Here is a 24410-nt window from a genome sequence, read left to right as displayed (position 1 = left end):
GGAAATCTTGTCTGTCGCGGCCGCTATTTTCAACTGCAGCTCACCTTAAAAAATGAAGGTCAACTCCCCCTGATCAATTTGCTGGTTTATCTGTTGTTGTTATTTGCATCAAATCAAAGCAAATTCAAAAGGGATGAAAAAGCAAGTCTCGTCTGCCAAATATTCCAGCCGGAAAATTTTTCCGGTCATTCCACGATGAAACAGCAAAATCAGCCAAAATGACGACGAATATAATCACAAAATAAAAGGGTAATTCAAGAAATGAAAATTCCCATTGATTTAAATGCATGCTCTGAAAAGTGAAGAAATTAATGGATTTTGATTGTAGGCAATTTCCACAAGGTTCGGTAATTAACGATAGTAGCCAACTATGATTCTATGAACCAGACCTGCCCCCACACGTCAGGCTGATATCTGAATCTTATTGACCCCGCATCTTCTTCTGTGTTGCCGTGGAGGACTGATTATTGTTTGTTTCAATGCAGACCGGTTCCATGATGATGATGGATGGATGCACGGATCGAATTAAAGCCCACCACCTACATCCCAGTCCCAACGAAAGATTCTCACTGCATTTGGCCCTCGTTTTGTAACCAAATCGGGCTCCGTAGAGAAGTAGAACTCACAGGTTGTCGAAATAGACCTCTATTCTGTATCTCCATTTCATGGTTAGACTGTGGAGAGCTGTGAGGCCTGAACCTGAAGCCTGCATGAACAAAACAAAAAGATACAACCCAAACCCATATTCCCAAACCGTAAACCAAAGTCAAAGTTGTTTTTTTTTTTTTTTCAGGTGGGAGAGCCTCTTTTCCTCTTGGGGTTCTTGCCACCTGTCAACCAAGGACTCAAGGATGAGGGAGGAGGTTTTCCTTAGTTTATCTGACTTGGGCAAATCTCCTATTTACGATGTGGATACTGACTGGATTGTGGTTTTCGTTTTGACATTCTCTTTCTTTGAATTGAACTAGCTAGCTGATTTATATATGAGGTAGTAGGACCAACAAGCAACAACCAACTAGTGATGCTTCAAACATGTGACAAGTGGCAAGTTATGCGGGTCCCAAATCCTTCCAGTTTCCAAATACGCAACACTCATCCATTTAATAAATGTAAAAATGTAAAATTTCGTCCTCTCTTTTTGAATAATAAATTAATAATTATTTATATGGGGAGTCAGAGAACAGGTCTTTTACGCAGCCGGCCGTTGAACCGCCGACCTCTTTTTGTATGTTGGAATCCAGACAAACACAAAGTCACGACCCACTGCTTTAAAAAAAAAAATTAATTATTCTATTATACATATATATAAAATTACAAACGGAAGGAACAAAAAAATACCAACGATCTGATATCCTCCTCTACAACTAAAAACGGTGAATTGAACAAAACAGAACAGAGAAAGCTTCAAGCTAGCTAGATCTCTTCATGGATGGATGCATGGATGGTTGCCTCACGCCTAATGGTGTCGTCTGTAAGAGTTGTAACTAAACAACAAGTCAACAACTAATACAACTATGACTCTTTATTTACAGAAACGAAGAGGGTCGACCAAATATCATATTCATACAGGTGATTGATCGGGTTTTGTATCTGAAAATGTAGTTGAAGAATCCTTCTCTCCGTCTTGTTTCAGTGCCTCCTCCTCTTCCTCTTTGCTGCCAACAGCAGGGACGGCCCCGGTCAGCGCTTGAGCTCTCTGGGCTTCAGAATTCCAATCTGTTCGACCCAAAACGAATAGCATGATGAGCACGCAGGAGCCCTGGGCGGCCAAGAGACCGAGCCATAGCCCTTCGAAGTCCCACTCGGCGAAGAACCCCAAACCCACTGCCACTGGCATTCCGACGAGATAAAACGAAGTTAAATTAATGTTGGCACCCACCCTCGGCCGAGCTGTTCCTCTCAACACCCCGCAACCTGTTGTCTGTGGGCAGTTCCCCAGCTCGCACATTCCGATTATTGGAAGAACGAGCGAGGTTAATGCGATAATCTCGGCGTCGCGGGTGAACATGCGCGCCCAAACTCCCCGCACACTTACTGCAAAGGTTAACGCTGTGAAGCCTAACAGGAAGCTGCAACAAAGGCCGACGATTGCTGCTAGCTTCGCTTTCGCCGGCTGGTTCGCACCCAGCTCATTACCAACCCTTGTGGACACACCGAAGCTCAGAGATGACGGGAAAATGTAGATTAAGGAGGTGGTTTGAATCAGAATACCCATGGAAGCTACGGTTGCTCTGGGATTCAGTAGCAACCCACAGAGCAAAATCATGATTTCATACCACCACCATTCTAGACAGACCGAAATGCAGCTCGGAATGGCTAAGCTCAACAGAGATTTCCAGCCTTTCAGGCATTCCGAGGAAATACCTGCCCAAGTTTTCCTGTAAATGCCTGAGATACAGATATAGATGATCAAAGAACCTACCAGGTTAAAGTTAGTCCAGATGCCACTAAAAGCTACGCCTCTAATTCCGAGATTGAGAACGCAAACAAGGAGGTAATTGATGGGAATGTGCAGAAGAATGGCAAGAGCGGCACAGTAAGTTAATGGCAGTGTTATTGATTGACTCCGGAGATAGATTCGTAATGGGTGTAGCAGGGATTGTAAGAAGAGGTCAGGAAGAGAAAACAGGATGTAAGATTGTGCTTCTCTCGCTATATCTTCGTCTTGGCCGAAAAACACCAGAATTCGCTCCATATTTATCCACAGAAGAGATATGGGGACTGAAATTAAGAGAAGCAGAAGGACCATTCTCTGCAAGGAGAGACCCAGAAGTTTGTATCTTTTGGCGCCAAAGGCCTGGCCACAGATTGGTTCCATACCCATTGCGAGGCCAGATAGTATGGAATATCCAGTAATGTTAGCAAAGCCAATGGCAAGAGCACCGCCGGCCAAAGCCAGCTCGCCGAGGCGGCCCAGAAAGAGCATAGAGATCATAGAGCGAGAGTAGAGCAATAGACCTGTGAGTACCATGGGGAGAGCGATATTAGCTATGAACTTGACTTCTGTAATGGCGAGAGACAGGTGAGTTTTATTGGGTTTCTGAACTTGTTCTTGTTTCTGCTGTTGAATTTGTTCTTGTTGTGGTGGTTGAGCCGTTGGGTGTTTGGAGATGAGGGGAGCAGCCATATTGTTTGGGTCTTTGGTCAAAGGACCGTAAGCTTGGTTTGTGATACATTTACAGGAACCGGGGGAGGAAGTTAATCGACACATCTCTGTGGCCTCTGCTTTTCAGAAAGAGAGCAGAAACAGAGAGAGAGGGCGGAAAAGATGAGAAAGTTATAAGGGTTGATCGATACTCGATAGGACTTGGGAGGAGGAAGGAAGCCACGCACAGAGAGAGAGAGAGAGAGAGAGAGAGAGAGGGGAATTCAGTTTGGGAGGGAGGTGGGAATTCGACTTGTTTAAATGGAGGATTTTCGAATTAAAATATAAGAATATCCCCTTTTTTTGCTTAGTATATAATTTGCTAATGTTAATTTCCCAAAATAAAGTTATTTGATGATGATGTAATTGTGATGTTTTTTTTTGGGGTGAAGTGAACAGAATTTCACTTTGGGATGATCATCCCACGTCAAAGAGTGGTAAGATACTAAAGATTCATGTTGCTTTGAAGAGAGGTCATTGCAGAATTATACATATGTATGTATTTGTGTACGTATGTATGCATTACAATGAGTACTGTTATTATTATGCAACGTAGTTTATTCTGATACCTCTAACAGGCAAGTTGTCGCAGGAGATTTTGGCTCAAATATAGTTTTGAATGGTTTTTAAATCGATTTACACAGTTTTTGGATTTGACACATTCTGTATTTGATGTCGGCAGGAGAGGGTGGATGCCTATCTTCTCGTGGTTCCACTTAAAACTAGAGAAATAGAAAAGATTTTGAATGGGAAAGTAGCAGCAGCAGAAGAAGAAGAAGAAGAAGAAGAAGAAGAAGAAGAAGAAGAAGAAGAAGAAAGAAGCATGGGTTGTGGGTTATGGTTATGGCCCCTCCAATATGGTCTCTATTGGCTAATGTTGTTTGTCTGTGTGCTCGTCTCTCCTCTTCTGTTATCAGACAAAGAACAAAACTTTAAAAGAAAAATCTAGCCAAGTATAAACATTATTAAAAATCAATTGATGCAGAGAAGTACAAGTTTCTAGCTAGCTACATTTTTCATTTTTCACAGTTAAAGGTGTTGTTCTATGTGGTGGGGAAGAATTCACGACCATGATCACTTTCACATGTTGAAGATATTCTTTGGGATTCAAACAAGTAATAAGTAATAAAAGGAGTGCAGTAGTTACAAATGATATCGATCTTTTGGAGCCCGTGAAATCAATCCATTTAGAAATAATTGAGTGTGCCCTTTGTTGAGGGGTCCATTTGGTTCCACCAAAAGTGGAACTTTTGATTTAGTCATTCTGAATAAGGTAAACAATGGCCACTTTTCTGTTCTTGCCTGTTGGTGTTTTCCTCTTCTTGGATATTCCTCCTGCACTTTGATCCCAACATGTCTAGATTGGCAGAGTTGCTCGGCCTCGGCTTGTTCTTTCTTGATTGCCAAATTTGTCCAGAGCTCTCCACAAGTGGGGCAACAAGTGCCCAACCCAATGGAAGAGGGACACCATTTCGACTCAAAAACCATACACAGGCATAGTCTTAGGTCACAGATGCGGAAAATCTTTAATCTGTACAAAGTTTCTGAAATTCCAGTCTCTTAACTTGACCCCCTGCATCTGGGTTCCCACTAGGGTCGTTCAGGAACTAACTTCCATCAATTGGGTCTCAAGTAATGAAGTCTACAACTCTAATCTAAAATAAAATAGGTAGTTAGCTTCCAACTGTTGTTACAATTAGGCTACAGTTACCCAGCGATGACCTGAACAGAACAGATTCAAACCTCAACCAGCCATTTCAATGAACTTCGTCAAGATTTGAGAGCTGGGTACGAGTCTAATCATATTATTGTCAATCTCTCGGTCTAAATACAATTGTCAATCTTTCAATCTTCTGCTGTCGTTCAACTCTGCAATTAACCTCAATCAAAAGCCCGTTTTCTTTGAAAGCTTCAAAAACAATTTTTTTTCTCCTTTTTGTCAAACCAAACGTCAAGCCTCACAAGTGGACTTATACGCACGTGCCACATGTGATTATCTGGGTGCTGTTGAGTGGTACCGACATGGGAGTTGCAGAGATGGTGGCACTCTCTGAGACGCTGACTTGGTAACGATCAGTTCAGAGTTTCAGAGTTCACAATTCAGATGTCACAGCGTTCCAGAGTCCCTTAGATGATGGAGATGATGAAGTTGTGGGAACTCGGGTATCGAGGAGGAGGAGGAGGAGGAGGAGATTCAGTGCACCCTACACCGGTACGTGGATGGGAGACAGAAATGAAGTAATGTCTCTGGATGGCGAGCCTTGACTGTGACACGCGTACGGTAGATTTTTGTTGCAGGTGGGCCCAATGATAGGAGCCAATGAATGAAATGAAATCACTGATGAGAGAGATCCTTGCCCTAAACCTATCTATACCTACTACGGTCTCTCTACACAACCTACCCGAGTAATCTACTATTAACAATTAACAAATGCCCTAATAATTGACATGTTGATATAGGAATATAGAATAGACTAGGGCAGGTGAGAGAAAATGGGGCCATTGACACTACCCAAGGGCACATCATGTTCGTGGGCCTGAAGGGTTAAGGCCCATTAGTTAAGAGGCCCTAGGTTAGGCCATTATGTGGTCTATCCAGTTAAGGAAGAGGAGTTAATAGTGGTTTGGTTGGTCAACTTTTGGGGTATGGTTGGGGCCTTCTTAATCCCCACTCACCTTCCCCTTCTTCCCCCCAACAACAAAATGAAAAAAAAGAAAAAGAAAGAAAAATATTAAAAAAAAAAAGAGAAAAAGTAGAGTAGCTGCTGATTGAACATCAAGTGATATATCTACATATACAGAAGAAGGAAAAGATTGATGATGAAGCAAGCTACAGTCTCGGGCCCCCACTAAAATCCAATTGGGCAGTGAGCCCAATGGGTTGGCCATTTGACGAGGTGATGAATGTAAGTGCAATAAGACTTGCCAGCTACCCCCTCGTGGGTTGCCTTTGTCAAGCACAGACGCCTAACATCTGGGAATGGGTCACAATCAAGCCCTACTACAATAGTAAATGGGCTGCTTGTTGCCTCTTTCAAATTATTGACTGGACCCATTAACCATTACCCATTTTCTTTTTAACCAGCCCAAAATTTATAACTTATAATTGTCTCTCGAATACTTTTATATACATACATAGATATAAACTCGAAGCATTGAAGCTTATAAAATACATAGAGTATCAGAGGATGAACGATCGATTGACCAACATTGTTTATATTAAATTTCATGAATTGAGTGACTTTTGGGATTAAGTCCCCCTGCTCTGCGCCAATTAATAAAAATGTATTAATTGGATTAAATTAAATTAATTGTTTTTTACCAAAAAATAAAAAAATAGTATTTAATTGATGAAATAATATAATAGAAACCCATTTTCTGTCAGGAGTTGAACAGGTCATCTTGATTGGTTGTTCGCATGGCTGTGAATGCAGGGATATTCTTGTTAGAATTAATATATATATATATATATATATATATATATATATATATATAAAAGATTATCAAAGGGGTGGCTTAAATTTCAAAATTAATTAATGTCTGACTTTTTGAACCAGTTCCTGATAAGGAGAGTAGGGCTCTCATGGGTTTAATCAGCGGGAGCGCTTCCATATACTCATCCCTCCTCGTTCCATGTAGCAATTATTTCCAAGTTCCAATCCCTGATGACCTGTTTGGCAGTATGGACTGAAATGGCATAGAATGGTGTCAGGTGTCAGCTCCGAGGTTGAACCGGTTCAACAGGTAACCGGTTTGTCTACATCTGTCTTGAGTAGTTTTATTTTATTGAAACCAGGAATTAATCCTCAGTCCCAACTACTCTCGGCTTCTTGGGAGTGGGAACAGAGATCTGTACCCTAGAAATGTGTAAAGTGAAAAAGGCTGAGAATGGATCTGTAAATCTCCAATCCTTTTCCTAGTTCCTTCTCCCCAACCCCAAGTAGAGGATTATTTACAAAAAAATGGTCTCTCATCTCTGGTTGACAACAAATTCTCAGGGAGACACACCTTTAGAAGGAAGAGTGTTTGTTCAAAAAGAAAAAAAAAAAAAAATATATATATATATATATATATATATATATAGATGAAGATAACTAAAAATCATTATTAAATTTTGTTTAATATAATATAATAAATAAAAGAAAAAAGTAGGAATGAAGCTAGAATCCTCTTTTACCAAGTTTGACCAAAGACTGATGAAATAAATTGCTGAACATCAATCAGAGAAGAAGATGAATTGGTTCTTTGTTAATTAAGAAGCTGTGAATCCATACATTGTTTTCCCCTCCCTCCACCTAATAGCACCTCGTTCCTGTACAAATTTAGTGCAGGGTGTGGCTCTAAGTTCCAGATTGACCAGGAAGGAGATGAGCTTGACCAGAAAATGGAGGAGCAATTGCAGAAGTTTCTTTTTTTCTTTTGTGAGGACTGAGGACCCCAATTCCAATTGTAGAGAGTTTGGTTTTTGTGCCTTCTTCCCCTTTGGTGGAATTTATTCAAGCACAGCTTTCATGGCCCTCCTCCCTTTAAGAAAAGCAACCTAGCTTTTAGCTAATGTAAAGCTGTTGAGGCCACTTCTTTTGAGTATCAAATTCTTGAAACCAGCTTTGGATATCATGAAATCATGGCTCAAATAATTTTGAGCTTAGGGATGAGAACTCACATTACTTGCATTCTCAGCTGACTTTTGACTGAACTCTTGACCAAGATTTCTATGTATTTCTACCAAGAGACATGCTACCGAAACTCCTGTAGATTGCATGCAATCCCCCAAACATTATACATGTCCCAGTAATACCTTTTTTTTTTGCTTATTTTTCTAATAATAAGATACTGCTGTTTGAGGAGTCTGTAATGTTAGGCTAGCTACAGTTTCTATGCTTGTTATTAGTTTTAAACCTTCAGTGAAATGACCAAATTCCCCTAATGGAATTTCATAAGTTGTGAAAATATTTTGCTTGTTATGGGTCTATAGGAATACCAATTTCAACAAATTTCTGGAACTTGGGATATTATCTGTTCTTTGACCAACCCAATTTCAACAAATTTCTGGAACTTGGGATATTTCTGTTCCTTGATCAACCCAATTTCAACAAATTTCTGAAACTTGGGAAATTATCTGTTCCTCGACCAACCCAAATTCAACAAATTTCTGAAACTTGGGAAGTTATCTATTCCTCGACAAACCCAACCCAATTTCAACAAATTTCTGGGTAATCAAGCTTTCTTCTTACTCTTTGTTTTTGGGTTCAGTACATGGAAGCCAAACTAGGTTAGTTGAGCTCCTGGGTCGAACCCCATTAATCCACTGTAATTTGTAACGTCCCCACTTAGGCAACTGGCACATCAGTTCCCTTGTGCTTGTCACATTACAGGAAGGGACCGTGGGGACTCGACAAACAAGTGCAGTTAGGCCATCACAAATCATCTCCTCATTCTTATAAAGAATAAAGATCAGGGTCAGTCTGTCAAGCAAGTAGAGGTCCATGAATTAGTGTTGGGTTCGCTGTACCAGTTTGTGCCACTGTTTGGCTACAATGCAGAAACAACTTGGTTGTTCGTTCCGTCCATCCCAAGAAACCACCAATCCAATCCTCATCCAAAAATAATACAACCAACATTAAACATTTAGCCCCTGCCCTGGTCACCCTCTACAACTCACCCATGTCCAACGTCCAAGGGGATTGGGATCTGGGGCCCATCTAAGAGAATAAGAAGTGGGCCCAAGAAACTAATAAGCTTTGGATGTAAATTCCAGCCTTTCATTTCAACTGTTTTGCCTTTGAACACTGCCCAATGTTGTTGCCATTGCCATGGCCAGAGAATTTCTCTTTTTCATGGATTTGATTGATGGATGGAGAAGTCTGTCCACACCAGTAAACCAAGATCCTTTGATAGATTATGCCCAGGCCCATCCGAGCTCCGCATGTTTGTCTGTTCAAACCCTCTACAACTGAAGATCCAAAGTCAAGCTGGCTTATTAGCTAAATCTGGGTGTGTTTTGCTTAGCTAATGCTTCTTTAGTTTAGATGTCATATTATCACTCTTTACATTGCCAACATCTCAATTATGAAACAAAGAACTACACACCATGTTTTATTAATTAAACCCTTATTTATTTCAAAGAAAACATCAAGAAACTGTGAGGCAGGTTCTTATAACTAGTGGGATTTTAAGCCTGCAGCTTGGATGGGCCCAACATTACCCTTTACCCAACCCAGAAGCTTAATCCATCAGAAGAAGAAAAAAAAAGTCAAGAGTCCAATCAGAACAGGAAAAAGCTCATCTCAGAATCTAAAAACGATTCTCGGAACTTGCCCTTGGTTTGAATTACACTTTGTGTTTTACTCTTACACCTTTCAGTCTTCCTGGCATCATCTTACTAGGTTTCTGCTGCATTTCTCTGTGGTATGATATAATTTAAAAAGTGATACTCTTGGGCTTCAACAGAGCCCAGATTTCCTATTCACTTTTCTTACCCACTCTCTACTCGCTGTGCATTGCAGCTATACATCTCTCAATTCATAATAGAGATGTTTGGCTCCAATTCACGGCGGGTAGAGAAAATGAGTAAGAAATCTCAAGTGGCTTCAACAATGCTATTATCAGACACAAATAAAAGACAAATGGAAGAAACATATATAGCAGTGCACAATATGAGAGATAATTTCCAAACCTGACCATCTCCCCAAACCCAACTACATCAGCCCGAACCAGAGTCAAAGCCCAGCCCGGTCTGTGTTGGCATTGGATTGATAAACTTGGGCTTGACCTCGGGTTGGATTAGGACCGAGTAAGAAGTTCTAATCTTAGTATTGATCTGGGTTCTAATCTAGGTTATTCAAAATTAAACTATAGCATGAAAGAAAACCGTATCAATATGAGTAATCAAATTTGACCTTTCATGTGTTTCTGCAATAGTGATGTAAAAGTTGTGAGTTTTGACCATTTATTTTTTGTTATGATTTTTCCCAATGACCCATGTATTTAATACTGGTGTTGAACCTTATCATTGGTTCTACAGCCTGTTGAACAGCTAAAGCGTTCAACTAAACTTTATTCTTAATAGTGATGTAAAAGTTGCAATCTATCTGTGCATATCATATAATACATATCGATTTTTGAACCCATTGAAACACTGATAGGGTTTTAAGGGGTGTTGTGTTAAAACATTAGAACCCCTTGTAACATGTTTATCTTAAAAGGCTCAGACTGAAAAACTAAAAAATCATGCAGTATTGGCCCTTTAAATTGTGTTATATGCAATTTTTGTGTTGCACATGTTGATACTTGATACTATGAACCATGGGTTTGGCATCCTAGAATGAATCTTCCGGTTAGCTTAGTGCTAGGAAGCTCCTCTGATTTTTTTTTTTTTTTTTTTTTCCGGAGGAAACAGGAAGGGACTACACAAGATGAGGGGTAACACGCCATCCAGAAGTTTAAGCTCTTCTGAATTTGAATTTATTGAAGTTAAAATATCCTACAAAAATATATTTTTACAGTAGCTATATAAAAAAAATCTATGATACCAGAAAACATGATATCGAAAAGTCATGAATTTTGATGAAAACCCACATGACAGAATCATAGTCGAACTTGTATTATATTTGGAGGACTTACTTGTATTATATTTGGAGGACTTGTGACTTCCCCTGGAAACTATTAACTCTGAGGTTAGTACTATGAATTTGGGTTAACCATGGAGTGGATGTTTGTCATAGAGGTTGTTTATCCGAACCCACATCCATCAACGGTCCGGGTCTCCTCCCAATAAAAAATCATTCCAATACGTTCCAATTTGATCCATATCCGCAGTTTTGAAAATGTGGTGAGACAGTAAGAGATTCCAATTCATCAGGTCAGCCATGCATAGTGGTTGTGGGGCATATACACTTCATCGGTTGTTATTATTGAATAAAAAGCACCTAACATAACCATTAAGTGTGCAGCTAATCCAGACTTTATAATTATCATTATCGAATGCAAATTTGGTTTTGAGAGCTTTAAGGAGTCATCCAAACTTATACAACTAGCTTATTCTTTCCCAAAAAAAAAGCAGGATTTACAAGTTGAATGAGTGATGAATGCTGGGCGGCTGGGCCATCCTGTGTATTTTGTCATATAGGATATTTCTAGTCTAGACAAAGCTCAAGCGATCCCATTGCTTTTGGGTTTCAATAGGGCCTAGTTTGGTAATACAAACACAATGCATACAAAATATAAGGTTTTGTAATCTATATATTTGTATTCGTAATTTTTCTAAATTGAGCCTATATGACAATTTGATCTCTTTCTATAACCTAATCCTAGGGATCATGATTTTCTCTGTGGATTGAGGATGGAGATTGCCTTAAAGGGGACAGAGGTGGGGACGGGGATTGTTAGTAACACACGGGGATGGGGAGTGAATTCCCCACCTTGCCCCGACCCTGAGTATTGATTTTGAATTCTATCAATACTTTAAGTCGAACTTGAATTCTATTAAATATCCAAATAGTCGAATTCTATCAATGCTCTAAGTCGAATTCAATTGATTCTTTATTTTATATATTTATTAATTATCTAAAATAATTAATGAATCAAATTTGAATCCAATATTTGGATATTTAATAGAATTCAACTTAAATATCCATTTGAAATGAATCAATATACCCTTACTTAATTATTTAATTGAGAATTTAACTCATAATCTTTTAGGTACAGATGGATCCGACCCTTCCATATCCGGCCAATAGGACTACATACACACAAGTTAATATGAAGATTAATTACAAATAACAGAATACAGCATATGAATTTTCTAATAATTAGGGGTGCAAATTGGGCGGGCCCAACTCAATCCGTAATTTTACATGGGCCGGACTTTTATTTTAAGGCATAAGGCTGGGCCCGGGCCCATAAGTTTGGGTTTTTGAATTTTTCAGGCTGGGGCCGTACCTAGACCTTAGATAGTCAAAACCTGGCGTGACCCCGACTCTACCTTATTCTAATCCGACCCCAGCCCAACCCAAGCCTGGCCATACTTATATGCATATACAAACACATGCATTTTTTTTTTTTTTTTATAAATCACACACACAGAAACACATTTATATATGAGCCTGAATTGGACACTCAGGCTTGAATCTTAGGCCTAATTCTTAGAATTGTGCTTGGGTTGAGCTTAAATCCAGCCCAACTTGCACCCTTCCTAATAATGATGCATCAACGAGATATTTTTGGTAGAATAACATCACACGAGAATTCAAGACAATGTATTGATTTACAAATTACTATATGTATAAGGCCATTAATATATTATTATTTATCCATGTTAAATTATTAATTAATAATTATCATTATATATAGTATATATAACTCTAAGTATGTATTAGAACTATAAGAATGTAAAAGATCAATAAATTCAAGAACCCAAGACATAACTCATTAAGTAATTATTAGATTTTAATTGCTAAAAAGTTATTCTATTTATATAAATATATATAAATATATATATATATATATAATTATTTTATGCAAATGACAAGTATGCTATTATTTATTGTAAACTATATCGTTAATCAATAATTTATAGAAATTTATAATCTTAATTTAAAAAGAATATCAAATCCATTAGAACTTCAAAGATACATCTCATTTGCAATTAGTAAAATTTAATTACTACAATAAATGATTCTTTTTATTAATATTTATAAAATACTCATTTTAATGATCATTTTCTTTATTTTTTAATTTTCAGGTTGAACATTCGTATATAACACTTATTGAATTATATATATGGCCATTTTTTTATATGAAAGAAAATGTGCTACACAAGAGAGGGGGAAGCACGACCCCAGAAGTCATTAAAACAAATAAAATAAAGGTCTCTAGAAAGATTACAATAGTTAAAAGAAAAAGCAGAAAGAGAAGAAGACATTGCATTGTGAGTGAGCCAATCCACCGCCTGATTTGCCTCTCTAAACACATGCCTGTATCATACACCTCTCTCTAGCCACTCCTTCATTTTCAAGTAACCCAAGATGATATTCCTAAGATTCCATGGGAAAAAATCTGCCCTTTTAAACAATCAATAACAATTGTCAAGTCCCCCTCAAGTGTAATTGAACAGTCATTAAAGTTGAGGGCCAGATTATGAGCTTCCCATGCAGCCCAAACCTCAGCTGCATTAATAGAAATAGTGTCAAGAGTTGAGCATTTGAAACCCAAGACCTTCCCCAAATGGTCCCTAACAATTGCGGCAACGGAACAATATATGGCCCTTGATCCTTAATCATTATCACTTCAATGGTGAGAATCACAATAAATGAAGCATTAACGAAAATTTTGAAATTCGGATTACATATTTAATGAGAAAATGAACTAAATGGCATAATTTGAAAAATCCCAATTAACGGGCATGAATGGTGGAATAAAATCGAAGCATCAACCTGAATTTAAATTTAATTACCAAAAAATTGAATTTGAATTTCAAAAGTACATATTTTGTATTGGCCAATGTAGATAGATAGAAATACTAATAAACCGTCTGATACATATGATACAAAGCCGATACATTAAAGCTGTTCGTGAAGCCATTATGCCTCATTCATTGCGTTGACTTGTTAAAACCGGTTTAAGATTCTTCCATTCCTTGAACCAGTCAGAACTTTGATACATTTTCTATAGGGGCAGAGCTCCTGAAATGATATTTATTGGTTTATACGTGTCGATACTTTGAACCTTTATGAATCTTGTTTCACCATTCCATTGTTGTTCAGTGTTATGTATCATTGAATTATATAAACCTCCCACAGAAATGAAGAGAGAACCTTACTATAGGTTTGAAAATGACCAAAACTTGATGATGATGATGATGATAATAATCATTTCTCTATTGTTTGAGATTGTCGTTACCATCTTTCAAATTTGTATTTCATCCTCACAGCCCTTTACAGCGATGCATTAGACTTAGTTTGGAAGAATGACAAATACAAATAAAGTGTAAAACCTTGTATTTTGTATGTATTTTCACTGTACATATTTGTATTTATACTCTTTTTCCAAACTGAGTCCAAGATTTTATGCTCTACATATTTGTATTTATACTCTTTCCAAATTGAGCCTTAGGAACATCTTTATAGTTATACGGTTTTTGTGATGGAGAGATATTTCCGATGCACAACTCCACGGGGCTGTGAGGACAATCCAATTTCCCATCTTTCCTCTCTTGTCATAATAAAATTCATGTCTGACCATGCACATCATAAACATAAATACAGATGGCATACAGATCCACCATTCTTAGGTTGGTTGGATTTATTCTTCAACCTCTGTTCATGGAGTTTTGGAATAGTTTCTATGTAATGAAAACAATTGCGACGTATTATCAAATCTCTGGCTCCAAACAGAAATAATAAGGCTGTGTTTGGTTGCAGGGCAAATTTATTTGTACCATTGCAAAACATTGGCAGTGCAAATGATTTGGGTGCAAACTCTGGTTTATTTTTGTTTCAAATTTTATCTTATTTTGTTTAATTACAGTCTAAATGAAAATAAAAAAAGACATAAAGCAGAGCAGATTAAAACCCAAAACAAAATTAAATCAAAATTTGCATTTTTTTCATTTGCGCTCCTATACATTTGTATTAATGCAAATAAAATTGCACTGCAACCAAACACAGCCTTAGTTCATTATTCATCGTCATCGCATATGGGTCAGCTACATGTATCCTGTTTCGCCATCCCATTCTGTTCAGTGCCATATCTGCACTTGAGTCATTTCTTATTATTTCCACCCAAGTCCTTTTTGGTTTGGCCTAAACCATGTCAGTTAAAAATCTAATACTGAATTTTGTTAAATAGGAAAAACTATCGGAGTCACTTATTACTATAGGTCTGTTGACTTTTATTTCAAATTTGAATCTAACTAGGCATAAAGCAGTTTTCAGAAAAGGATAAAAATAAAATTGAGCCTAGTTTGGGGCCAAATTTATTAACACCAAAATGCCTCAATAGTTTAGTCAAACTTTATTAACACCAAAAATGTAAATTTTAGAGTCTTTACTGGCCTAATTTTACAGTTCCATCAGCCTACAAAAGTCTCATTGAATCCTCATGTATTTTGATCTTTTGTGATTCCTAGCAGTCACCTAGGTTGATGTAATACCATCCACCAGTAAGGATAGATTTAATGCCAAGTCTTCTTTGAGTGGAAGTTTGATCTCTCATTTCTTATTGTTCTTGAATTTGATCTGTAGGCACTCAAAATTGAAGCATTAACTTCAGTTACACTTCATTTTGGTTAAACTCTAATCCCTAGTCAACTAGCTTTTTTTTATTGGTGTAATCAACTAGCATTCTACCAAATTTAATTCCTAAACCTGGACCTACTTCAAACTATAGCTATTATTGTGTCTGAAACTCAACGAGTAAATTAGGTTGTCTTACAGAAAGAACAAGAACTGAATCACAAAAAATTTGAAACCAACAGTAATATATATCCCTTGAAAGGGCTTCAGGGTTGATCTACATAAAATAATCCACATTGAAATGGAAACTCAACATGTAGGTTGCACCCATTCAGTCCACATTGTATGATAACTAAAGTAAAAACTATTTGAGATCATATGCTACCCCAAGAAACACTATAGACTGAACTTTTAACATCACTAACATTGTTTCTGTTGACTATTGATCTGTCTGTCATACTCATATCCAATCGAGTGCTTCTTGAAGTTTGACTGCTGCCCCTTGTATTAGAACATGGACATGCTAATGTCCAGAAGCATGGAGAGAGGCAATTTCTTCTCTAAATTATGTATCCACATGCAAAAATGCATGATTATGTATGTGTTTGGTTCCACGGGTGTTTATAGATGGGGTGTTTCTCAGATAAATGTTTAATTGAAAAACATTGCTTTAAATGTATCCACATGCAAAAATGCATGATTAACATTGCTTTATTTTTACTAAAAACCAAAGCATGGGCGTGAGTGGGTGAACTGCCCAGAACGTGCCCAGCCCAGAAACTGTCTCAACAGCCTATGCTGTTGGGCCCCAACAGCCAAGGCTAACCCCTCCAGGTAAGCATTTCATTTCAATAAACACTTCATGCACATAAATCCAAGTATTTCTGTTTTATAATGTTTATTTGATAAACGTTGAAACCAAACAGTGGTTTCATGCACAATAAACACCAATGCCTAAGTGGTGCTGATGTGGTGGCGTTTTTCCAATAAATGCCCACAGAATCAAACATAGCCTATATAATCATCCAATCAACATAACCAACAAGATAATATTAACTATGATATATAAGAAAGCATGAATGAATCATGACCATCTATGTAAGTGGTGAAACATGAATTTCTTTCTACCATTCAACAGCTTGTACAGTAGCATACACTAACATGGGATTTATCCCTACCAATCTGGAATGTTATTATGATTCCACATGCATGCCAAGCAAAATAGGTTTTGTTCCTCAGGCTGCTTTACTCTTTGGTGCAGAAGGAAGCAACTGCAGAACAGAGGGAAAAGGACAAAAAAAAGAAAATCATCAGCCATAAAACCTAGCTGTGCTCTCAAATTATAGATCTTTTATTAAAGAAATAGAGATCATTATCCAAGAATATAATGGGCCTTCATTCCCAATAATTTTATAAAATCAGTAAGCACCTGATAACAAGAGATGAGAGAGCTGACAAATCCAAAGCCTCCTGTCACACGAGGAGTGACCTTCTTAGGTGCAAGTTGAAGCAACCCAACTGCAACCACTATATCCATGAGTGCTTTTACAAGCGCTAGTGACCTATCATTTGACTGTTTGAGCTTGTTACAGTACTGCTCGTTCTGCATTCACCAACAGAAAAAGAGGAGAAATTTTTCAGGATGAAAGGAAACATGAGGAGGACTTATAAGGTCGGTTCCTTCAACAAGTTTGTACCGTTAAGTAAAACATACTTGATATTTATCAGTGTTCTTAAGCTCCTTCTCCAACTTCTTTATTGATGCAGACAGCCTTCCAAGCTCCGCAAGCTTGAAAAGAAAAAGGAGAGAAGTTACAACCCCACTTTTGGAATTTTTATGCCTATAGTTCAAAAAGAAAAAGAAGGAAGTATATCAATTATCTCCTAATTGGAAGAAGAGATGACAAACCTCAACCAGAGAACTACAAATTGAAGAACCCATCCAACAGAAAAGAGAAATACTGCCAATCAGCTCAGCACGTTCTTTGTTCTAGAAACAACCCATTAGTTGGTTAAGATTACATTTTCTAATACCTTGTTAGATATAGAAAAAGAAAATAAAACCTTACCTTATAGATGCCTGTTCTTCCAAGCCAGACAATTTGATCCAGAAACAAGAAAGTTGACAACAAAGCATTTTTGGACTGAAAGAAGTATCAGTTAAGAAAGTAACCAAAGATGAAGGACAGAAACTCCAAAGTACATTAAATAATTCAATCTGTAGTGAATATTTACCTTTCCAAGTAAAATGATTGGAAGTGGAGTTCCTTTAGGCGTTGGGCTTATAAGAGTATGTAAATCATTGACAAACTGCAAATTCAAGAAATAATTAGATAAACTCCCAATAAATAAGTATGTAAGAATATGCAATCATTCTCAGACAAATCTTCAAAAATGGAAGCAATTGCAGCATATGACACCTCATACACATCAAAGAAATGGACGACCAACCAAAGAAACCAGTTGTACAACAAGAAGACCAAGCAACTTCTTAATGCACCCAATAAATTTATAAGAAAAAACCTACCTTAAAAAGACGGAAAACTTTACGAGCCAAGCTAGTTGATTTGTCAACATTTTGAGCTGTACCAGGCTCTCCATTGCTCAAGAATTTTGAACCATATTGTATTGCCCTGCAAATCTTATCCCTGGCTTCAGCTTTGTTCAAATACAAGACAACAAGGGCAAGCTCTGCTCTGGTTGTGTCTAATGTACTCATCTTTTTTCCTCAATATATCTGTTCAGGTAAGGTAGTAGATGATCAAATGCAAGTAGCTCGGTAAGCAACAACAATGAGAAATAGCCAGCATTATGGCTAATCAGGTCCATAAAAACTGCAGCAGTGTAATTGTCTAAACTACAATTATTTTGTAAGTTTTTTGAAGAAGCATAAAAATCCATGAAAGTTAAACTTCAAATGCAAAATTGAAAATAACATTCATATGTGAAAATCAGTCATGGAAAATGTCTTCTTTCCCACGGATACTCTATTTCCTTTTTCTTTCCTCCTTTTTTCATGTTTTTATCTTCTCTTCCTCGCACTTTGTTATTTCACCTACATTTCCACCTATCTATACATCTTCTATTGTAAACAGCAAAAAAAAAAAAAAAAAAACTGTATCATAATGCCAAAGAAAACCTAGTACAAAGGAAGACTAAATATTGAACACAAGATAAGACCATCAACAAAAAAGACCCTATCCAACATGGTGACAAGTGTACAGTTCATAATTCAGCATCCCCAAAGGGATGATCCACAATAAAGCTAACCCCTGTCCACTCCTCCCTAAAAGCAACAGATTTAGCCTCACTAATAATGATGTAGCACCCACATGTCCCCATCTCCATCCCTAATCCATCCTATCAAATACTAAGCCTCCATTAATGAGAACTCTAGAGAGTCAATCAAGCATAGACCTTAGAAGAGATAAAATCTCTGTGCTAATAACTTTTTTTGATAAATAATTTAAGAGTTCACTAATAGAAAGAGAACTGGAGATGCAAGCTTTCCGTGAAGAGGCACGAGCTGCACCCTCTCTAAAGAACAAGAAGAAACAGAAAACAGAAGAACAAATTAAACCAATGTTTTAAAACGTGGAGGCGTGACATGAGGTGTTCCACTACCTAGATGCGTGAGGTGTAAGGGGGAGGGGGGTTAGGAGGAGGAAGGGGAAGAAGATGAAGAGGAAGGGGGGATCTCAATTTTTCTTTTTTTAAATAAAAATCTTTTATATTAAGAAGAATAAAGATGCATAACATTGGTTGAAAGGGGGGTCCTGCCAAAGCGGAGCAAGACCCCCCTAACTGGAAAGATAACCACTTTCTTTCCCCTTATATTTTCTTCCCTTCCCTTTCCTTTTCTCTTTTTTTTTTCTTCTCTTTCTTTTTCTTTCCCTTCCCTTTCTTTTCTTTTCCTTTCCTTTTTTCTCTGTCTTTTTATATAAGATGTGCATGAGGCACATGAGGCATACGCCTCTTGCACCTGAGGCATACGCCTCAGAGGTGTCAGTGCCTTTGGCATACGCCTCAGATGTGTCAGTGCCTTTGGCATACGCCTCAAGGTGTTTTGGGAGCACCTCACCTAGAGGTGTGCCTCCAGGCATACGCCTCCCACGCCTTTTAAAGCACTAATTCAAACTACAAATGAGCCCAGTACAACTATTCCCCGTTTGCCCCCTTGCTTTGCTAGACAATCAGCCAAAGCATTTGCTGATCTCCCCACCCATTGTGTACTTACAGCCAAGTTCCTCATCAGCCACTTAAATTTTTTTAGTTTCATTCTTAAAGCTCCACATGAGTTCTATAGCCAGCCCACTACCACCTTGGAATCCCCTTGAATTACTAGTTGTTCCACACCTAGCTGAACTACAATCTGGACACTGGATGGCAACAAGCAATTCTGCCCTAGTAGAGTTCCCAGCCCCTAGAGGACCCGAGTAAAGAAGGACCACATTTCCAAATTCATTCCACAGCACCCCTCCCATTCCAGAAGGGCCTGGATTACCTTGACCGCTGCCACCGAAATTCATCTTCAAAAAACCTTCAGGGGGGTTCCAAACTCATATTGATTCTAGTCTTTAAAGAGGAGCAGCTTGCTACTGCTGACCAATTCCTACATATATCATTAAAGGAGAATTGGTGGAATAAATCCAGGGTCTTTACTCGTTAGCCACCATATCACCCTATATAAAATGCACTCCTTCAATTCTTGTATTTTCCTCTCCTTCTCTTGGAAGATTCTAGAATTTTGCATTTCTTTCTTCCCAAACTGTCCATTTCAGCGCCGCTCTAGCACACCTCCACATGATTCTTCCTCTTTTCTGACGCCATGGGAAGGATCAAAAGCAAACTTACTTCTGCTGGCCTATTCCACCTGCACCCGAACATCAAGAAGAGCCACTCCCATAACTCTGCAGTAAGGGAACAAGATATTAGTACATGGCAGCAATTCTCGCCATGAGATGTACAAAGGATACACCAGTTAGGTGAGATAGAAAGGAAAGGTCTTCTCTTTTGTAGAATATCCAAGGTGTTTATTTTCCCATAATACATTTCCCAACAAAAAGCCATAACCTTACGGGGGAATAGGCTCACACCAAATTTCCTTAAAAGGGAAGGGTTTGTTCGAAGGGGATTGAGAACGGGACCTGAATAAAGAAGCACAAAAAAAAGACCCAATCGGCCAAGGTGTCCAAAGATGCTTATCTAGTTTAGAAGGGTCCAACCAAACTTTATCAAGGAGGCTTAGTAGATTAGGTAGGCAATCAATTTCCTCCTCCCTTAAGCCTCTACGGAACCCAAAATCCCAGTTAGGTGTCAACAGATTTTCCAGAGGGGAAAATAGCTCCTCCATGGTCACAAGGGGAAAAACCATTGATACCAAAATCATGAGACTCCCCAAGGTTGTGTTTGTTTCTTCCCCATTTACCAAGAAATAAATAGATTCTAAAGAACAGTCATCAAAATTGAGCATAAATTTGCTGCATGGTGGATTTTTTTTTTCTTGGGGCAGGGGGGAGGGGCAGAGCCATGAGGATGACGTCTCACCTGGTTAAAGAATCTATGTGATGTAATGTTGATGCCAGACTCCTATTCTCCTAGTCTTACCACATCATCTATTTCACATTTTTCATGTTGTTTCTTGTGTGTAAAACTCACAATCCCTTTCCTTTATGACAAGATCCATTTTTTATTCATCTGGCGTACAACATCTTGTTTCCCTCTTCTTCATTAATGAACACCAAGCCTCCAAACATTTTAAACTCCCCAAACCCTCTAGAGGTGATATCAAACTCCCAACTCATGGTTTAAAAAGTAAAAGAAACCTCCCTCCTATAGAACCTAATGGGATCTGATCCAAAACTGTTAACACATTCAGTAATGGAATATGCAACCAATAGAATAGTACCTATTGTTAGAATAATATAGAACTTAATGGAGTCAAGACCACTAGATTCCTTTTTGAGAGTCAGAACCAAACACGAGAAAATTCTTCATTGATCATTTTGGACTTGGGCCTATAGGTTTATCCGTGTAAGCCCATTGAAAATATGGCCAATTTCAAACAGGTTTGTTAAAAACTGAATTGCTATCTCATTGAAATAACCACTTTGAGGCCCATCCAAACTTGGAGAAGCACATATATAGAACCTTCTAATAGACCTTCCCATTGAAATAACCACTTTCACCTGGCCCTGCATCACCATATCACTGCATGAACGATAGCTTTCTAATAGACCTTCCCTTGTAAAGCCAACCTTTGGTCTTTACACAGGAAAAAACACGTCTACACTCTACAGAACTGCCTAAGGCCATCCAATTAATATCTTCCAAGCGTATGCTTATTGTCAGCACAATGAAAGGGCAGATGAGTGGTTGATTCCCCATTCAAAAGACGAATAATGAACACATGAAGGGGGATGTAAGAGCATCTAATAATTTTTTCTCTTACTCGAGTTAGAAGTGTTTATTCTCCTGAAAAGAGCTTCCGAAATATAGAAGGAAATTCTAGGTGGAACAAAGGAGCACAAATGGGCTAAGCTCTGGAAGCTTAAAAAAGAATGGAGTACAAATTGAACTTTTGCAAGTTTGAGGTCATGCAACGGGAACCACAAGCAGCATGACGCACAACCATGAATTCCCTTCGAGGACACAAGACCGTGAGAAAGTGAGATGCCCCAGCACCACCACTACTCAATAATCAACACTCGAAGTTGATAATCAGAGTCTATTCATATTCTAGACGACGAAAATAACTAGCCAATAAGCTTAAGTTATACTAAGAACTCGCACTTTTTTTTTTTTTTGAAAAACTAAGACCTCGCAATTAAATGCTCTAAGAAAAATAACAATAAATAGAAGGCAGAGATAAAACTCAAAACAATCAAATCAAATTAAGCAACATAAAATAAAATAAATACCGAACAGGAAAGGCGAATCCAGAGTTATCCGGTAATACATAAATGAACACCATTAAGAATTGAACTGAAATTCTCTTAACATAGAATAAATGAAAACAAATATAAGAGATTGAATAGAGATGAAGATAATGATAGAGAAAGAAAGAGAGAGAGAGCTTCTTACGATATCCTGCAACCACTAAAAGAAGATTTAGGGTTTGAATTCCGAATTTTGGAGACAGACAACCAAAATGAAAGAAATTATCAGAAGAGAAGGAGAGAAGAGGGGGGAAGATATTGGCACTCGCAGACGATATGTACAAAACTAGAAATGAAAATATATTGTTTTTTAATTCTATCGGATTTTACCGGCATTTGTGCTCGAGAAGTCGTCACGGATTTGATAAGGGCTTGTTGGGTCGAGGTGTGCTCTGAAAAACAAACAAAATAATTAATTAATAAATATTAAGGTTTAAAAATAAAATAGAGGAAAAATGAAATTGGACTTAACATCTGCGCCCCACAATATATCGGAAACTTACCCAGATGATGTCTTATCATCTCTCCTAGAAGATGTTTTCAATACAAGGTGGGATGTAATGCGGGACATTATAGGGTACGGATGAAATTGCTATCGAGACTCGGCACTCTTGATAAATAATAATACGCGAGGAAAAGATAAAATGATTGTTGACCACGTGTTCAACTATGATATAAAGTCTCAGTTTGAAAAGGAGTACAAATAGAATTTTTTATTTAGATTAAGAAACCTTGTATTTTATATTTTTTTATGTATATTATATTTATATTTTTTGTAAACTAGGAAAAACCAACGATTATAGCTTGATGACCCTAAGGTTGCTTTTGGAATCAGTGTAAATTAAGAATAATATAAAAATTTATATTTGTTAGCATTTGGAATGAGTGTAAATAAAGATCGATGTAAAACTCCACTCCTGTTTAGATTTGTTGGCATTTGGATGAGTGAAGTTTTATATCATGAATCGATGTAAAACATCATCAAGCATAAAGTTTTATATCGATTATCGATATAAATACTATATCGATTTTATCAATGTAAAACTTTATACTTTTTTATAACGATTTTCAAAATGCAACGGTTACTTATTATATGGTTCAGTATAAAACATCATCAATGTACTTTTACACTAAAAACGTTTTACACTAGATCCACATGAAACCTAAAATTCTTTAGATCCTCGATTGACTAGAGTTAGTAATATTTGACATGATACGTGAATATAATAAGAAATTAGTATATTTAGGTTTACCTTCATCATGTCCATGTTGAAGTAGTATTAACCCGTTTAACAAAATTAATGAATGTATTAATTTTGAAATGATTCACTTAACTCTAAAAAGATATGTTTATGACCCTAAGCTTTAAGTAGAAGGTCATGCATGTATATTTAGATGAAATACCATTATGGTATATAAGTGATAAGTATGACATTGATTGATTTTTATGAATTTGTTTAGATAATGAATTATTGAATGTTTATTTTTCTTCAGATCTATTTATTATTTAATTTAAAAAAAATAATTAATTGGATTGATTTTGTGTTAATTTAGGTTAGACATGAATATGATATCAGAATACAAATTACCACCCCTACCAATAACAATATTAAACAGCCCTTAACTCGCATCACCCATCAAGCTCGTTTACTTGGTTGTATATGGGTTCAAAATCCACATCTATCCGGTTTAGGTGAATTGGATTGGGCTGGATGAGGGTGATGGTACCAATTCTTTCAAATTTTAACAAATTCTCAACTCAAGCCTGCCCAAGTTGCAGCCCTACCTAGACTTAAACACTTAAGGCCCAGTTTGGAAGGAATACAAATACAAATATGTAGAGTGCAAAACCTTGTATTTTGTATTATTTTGTATGTAGTTGCATTGTACATATTTGTATTTGTACTCCGTCCAAACTGATCCTACCGAAGTATTTGTATTGTATTATTTTGTAGAGTGAAAACCTTATATTTTATATTATTTTATATGTATTTGTATTGTATATATTTGTATTTGTACTCTTTTCAAATTAAGCATAATGAGGTAGCAAAGATGGTTTGAAGTTGGCTTCAACGAGATCAGTCCGACCAATTA

The 24410-nt window shown here is 37.4% G+C and overlaps 2 protein-coding genes across 5 annotated transcripts; both read right to left on the bottom strand.

The window, feature by feature from the left end:
* Positions 1-1267: 1267 nt before the first annotated feature.
* Positions 1268-3336, bottom strand: LOC148847973 (protein DETOXIFICATION 49-like). The gene has a single exon (XM_088951913.1). The coding sequence runs from the start codon at positions 3209-3211 to the stop codon at positions 1562-1564; it is 1650 nt and encodes a 549-aa protein (XP_088808039.1). The 5' UTR covers positions 3212-3336; the 3' UTR covers positions 1268-1561.
* Positions 3337-16413: 13077 nt separating this feature from the next.
* LOC148847972 (peroxisomal membrane protein 11C) lies at positions 16414-22903 on the bottom strand. Of its 4 annotated transcripts, none has more exons than XM_088948983.1 (9): positions 22820-22903; positions 22647-22708; positions 17906-18115; positions 17614-17688; positions 17448-17522; positions 17288-17368; positions 17093-17167; positions 16808-16981; positions 16414-16649 (listed from the first exon to the last, which is right to left on the bottom strand). In XM_088948983.1, the coding sequence occupies exons 3-9, from the start codon at positions 18095-18097 to the stop codon at positions 16614-16616; spliced, it is 708 nt and encodes a 235-aa protein (XP_088805109.1). In that variant the 5' UTR covers positions 18098-18115; positions 22647-22708; positions 22820-22903; the 3' UTR covers positions 16414-16613. The 4 variants fall into 4 exon arrangements, with proteins under 4 accessions (XP_088805109.1, XP_088805110.1, XP_088805111.1 ...); XM_088948984.1 differs by having other exon boundaries at positions 22789-22825; XM_088948985.1 differs by lacking the exons at positions 22647-22708; positions 22820-22903 and adding exons at positions 20233-20288; positions 22462-22623.
* Between the last annotated feature and the right edge of the window lie 1507 nt (positions 22904-24410).

This window comes from Nelumbo lutea, chromosome 6 (genome assembly GCF_056320005.1).
Source record: "Nelumbo lutea isolate HS-2025 chromosome 6, American lotus-T2T, whole genome shotgun sequence".
NCBI lineage: Eukaryota > Viridiplantae > Streptophyta > Magnoliopsida > Proteales > Nelumbonaceae > Nelumbo > Nelumbo lutea.
Note: the sequence above shows the minus strand (reverse complement) of the source record. Positions and strands in the feature narration are given on the sequence as shown.

What these genes read in the sequence shown, in the direction of transcription:
- LOC148847973 (XM_088951913.1), bottom strand. Translation starts at nt 3,211, where the DNA reads ATGTGTCGATTAACTTCCTCCCCCGGTTCCTGTAAATGTATCACAAAC.
- LOC148847972 (XM_088948983.1), bottom strand. Translation starts at nt 18,097, where the DNA reads ATGAGTACATTAGACACAACCAGAGCAGAGCTTGCCCTTGTTGTCTTG. An exon ending in CAATCATTTTACTTGGAAAG is followed by an intron (nt 17,523 to 17,613) that starts GTAAATATTCAC and finishes TACTTCTTTCAG; the next exon opens with TCCAAAAATGCTTTGTTGTC. An exon ending in AGAACACTGATAAATATCAA is followed by an intron (nt 16,982 to 17,092) that starts GTATGTTTTACT and finishes TGGTGAATGCAG; the next exon opens with AACGAGCAGTACTGTAACAA.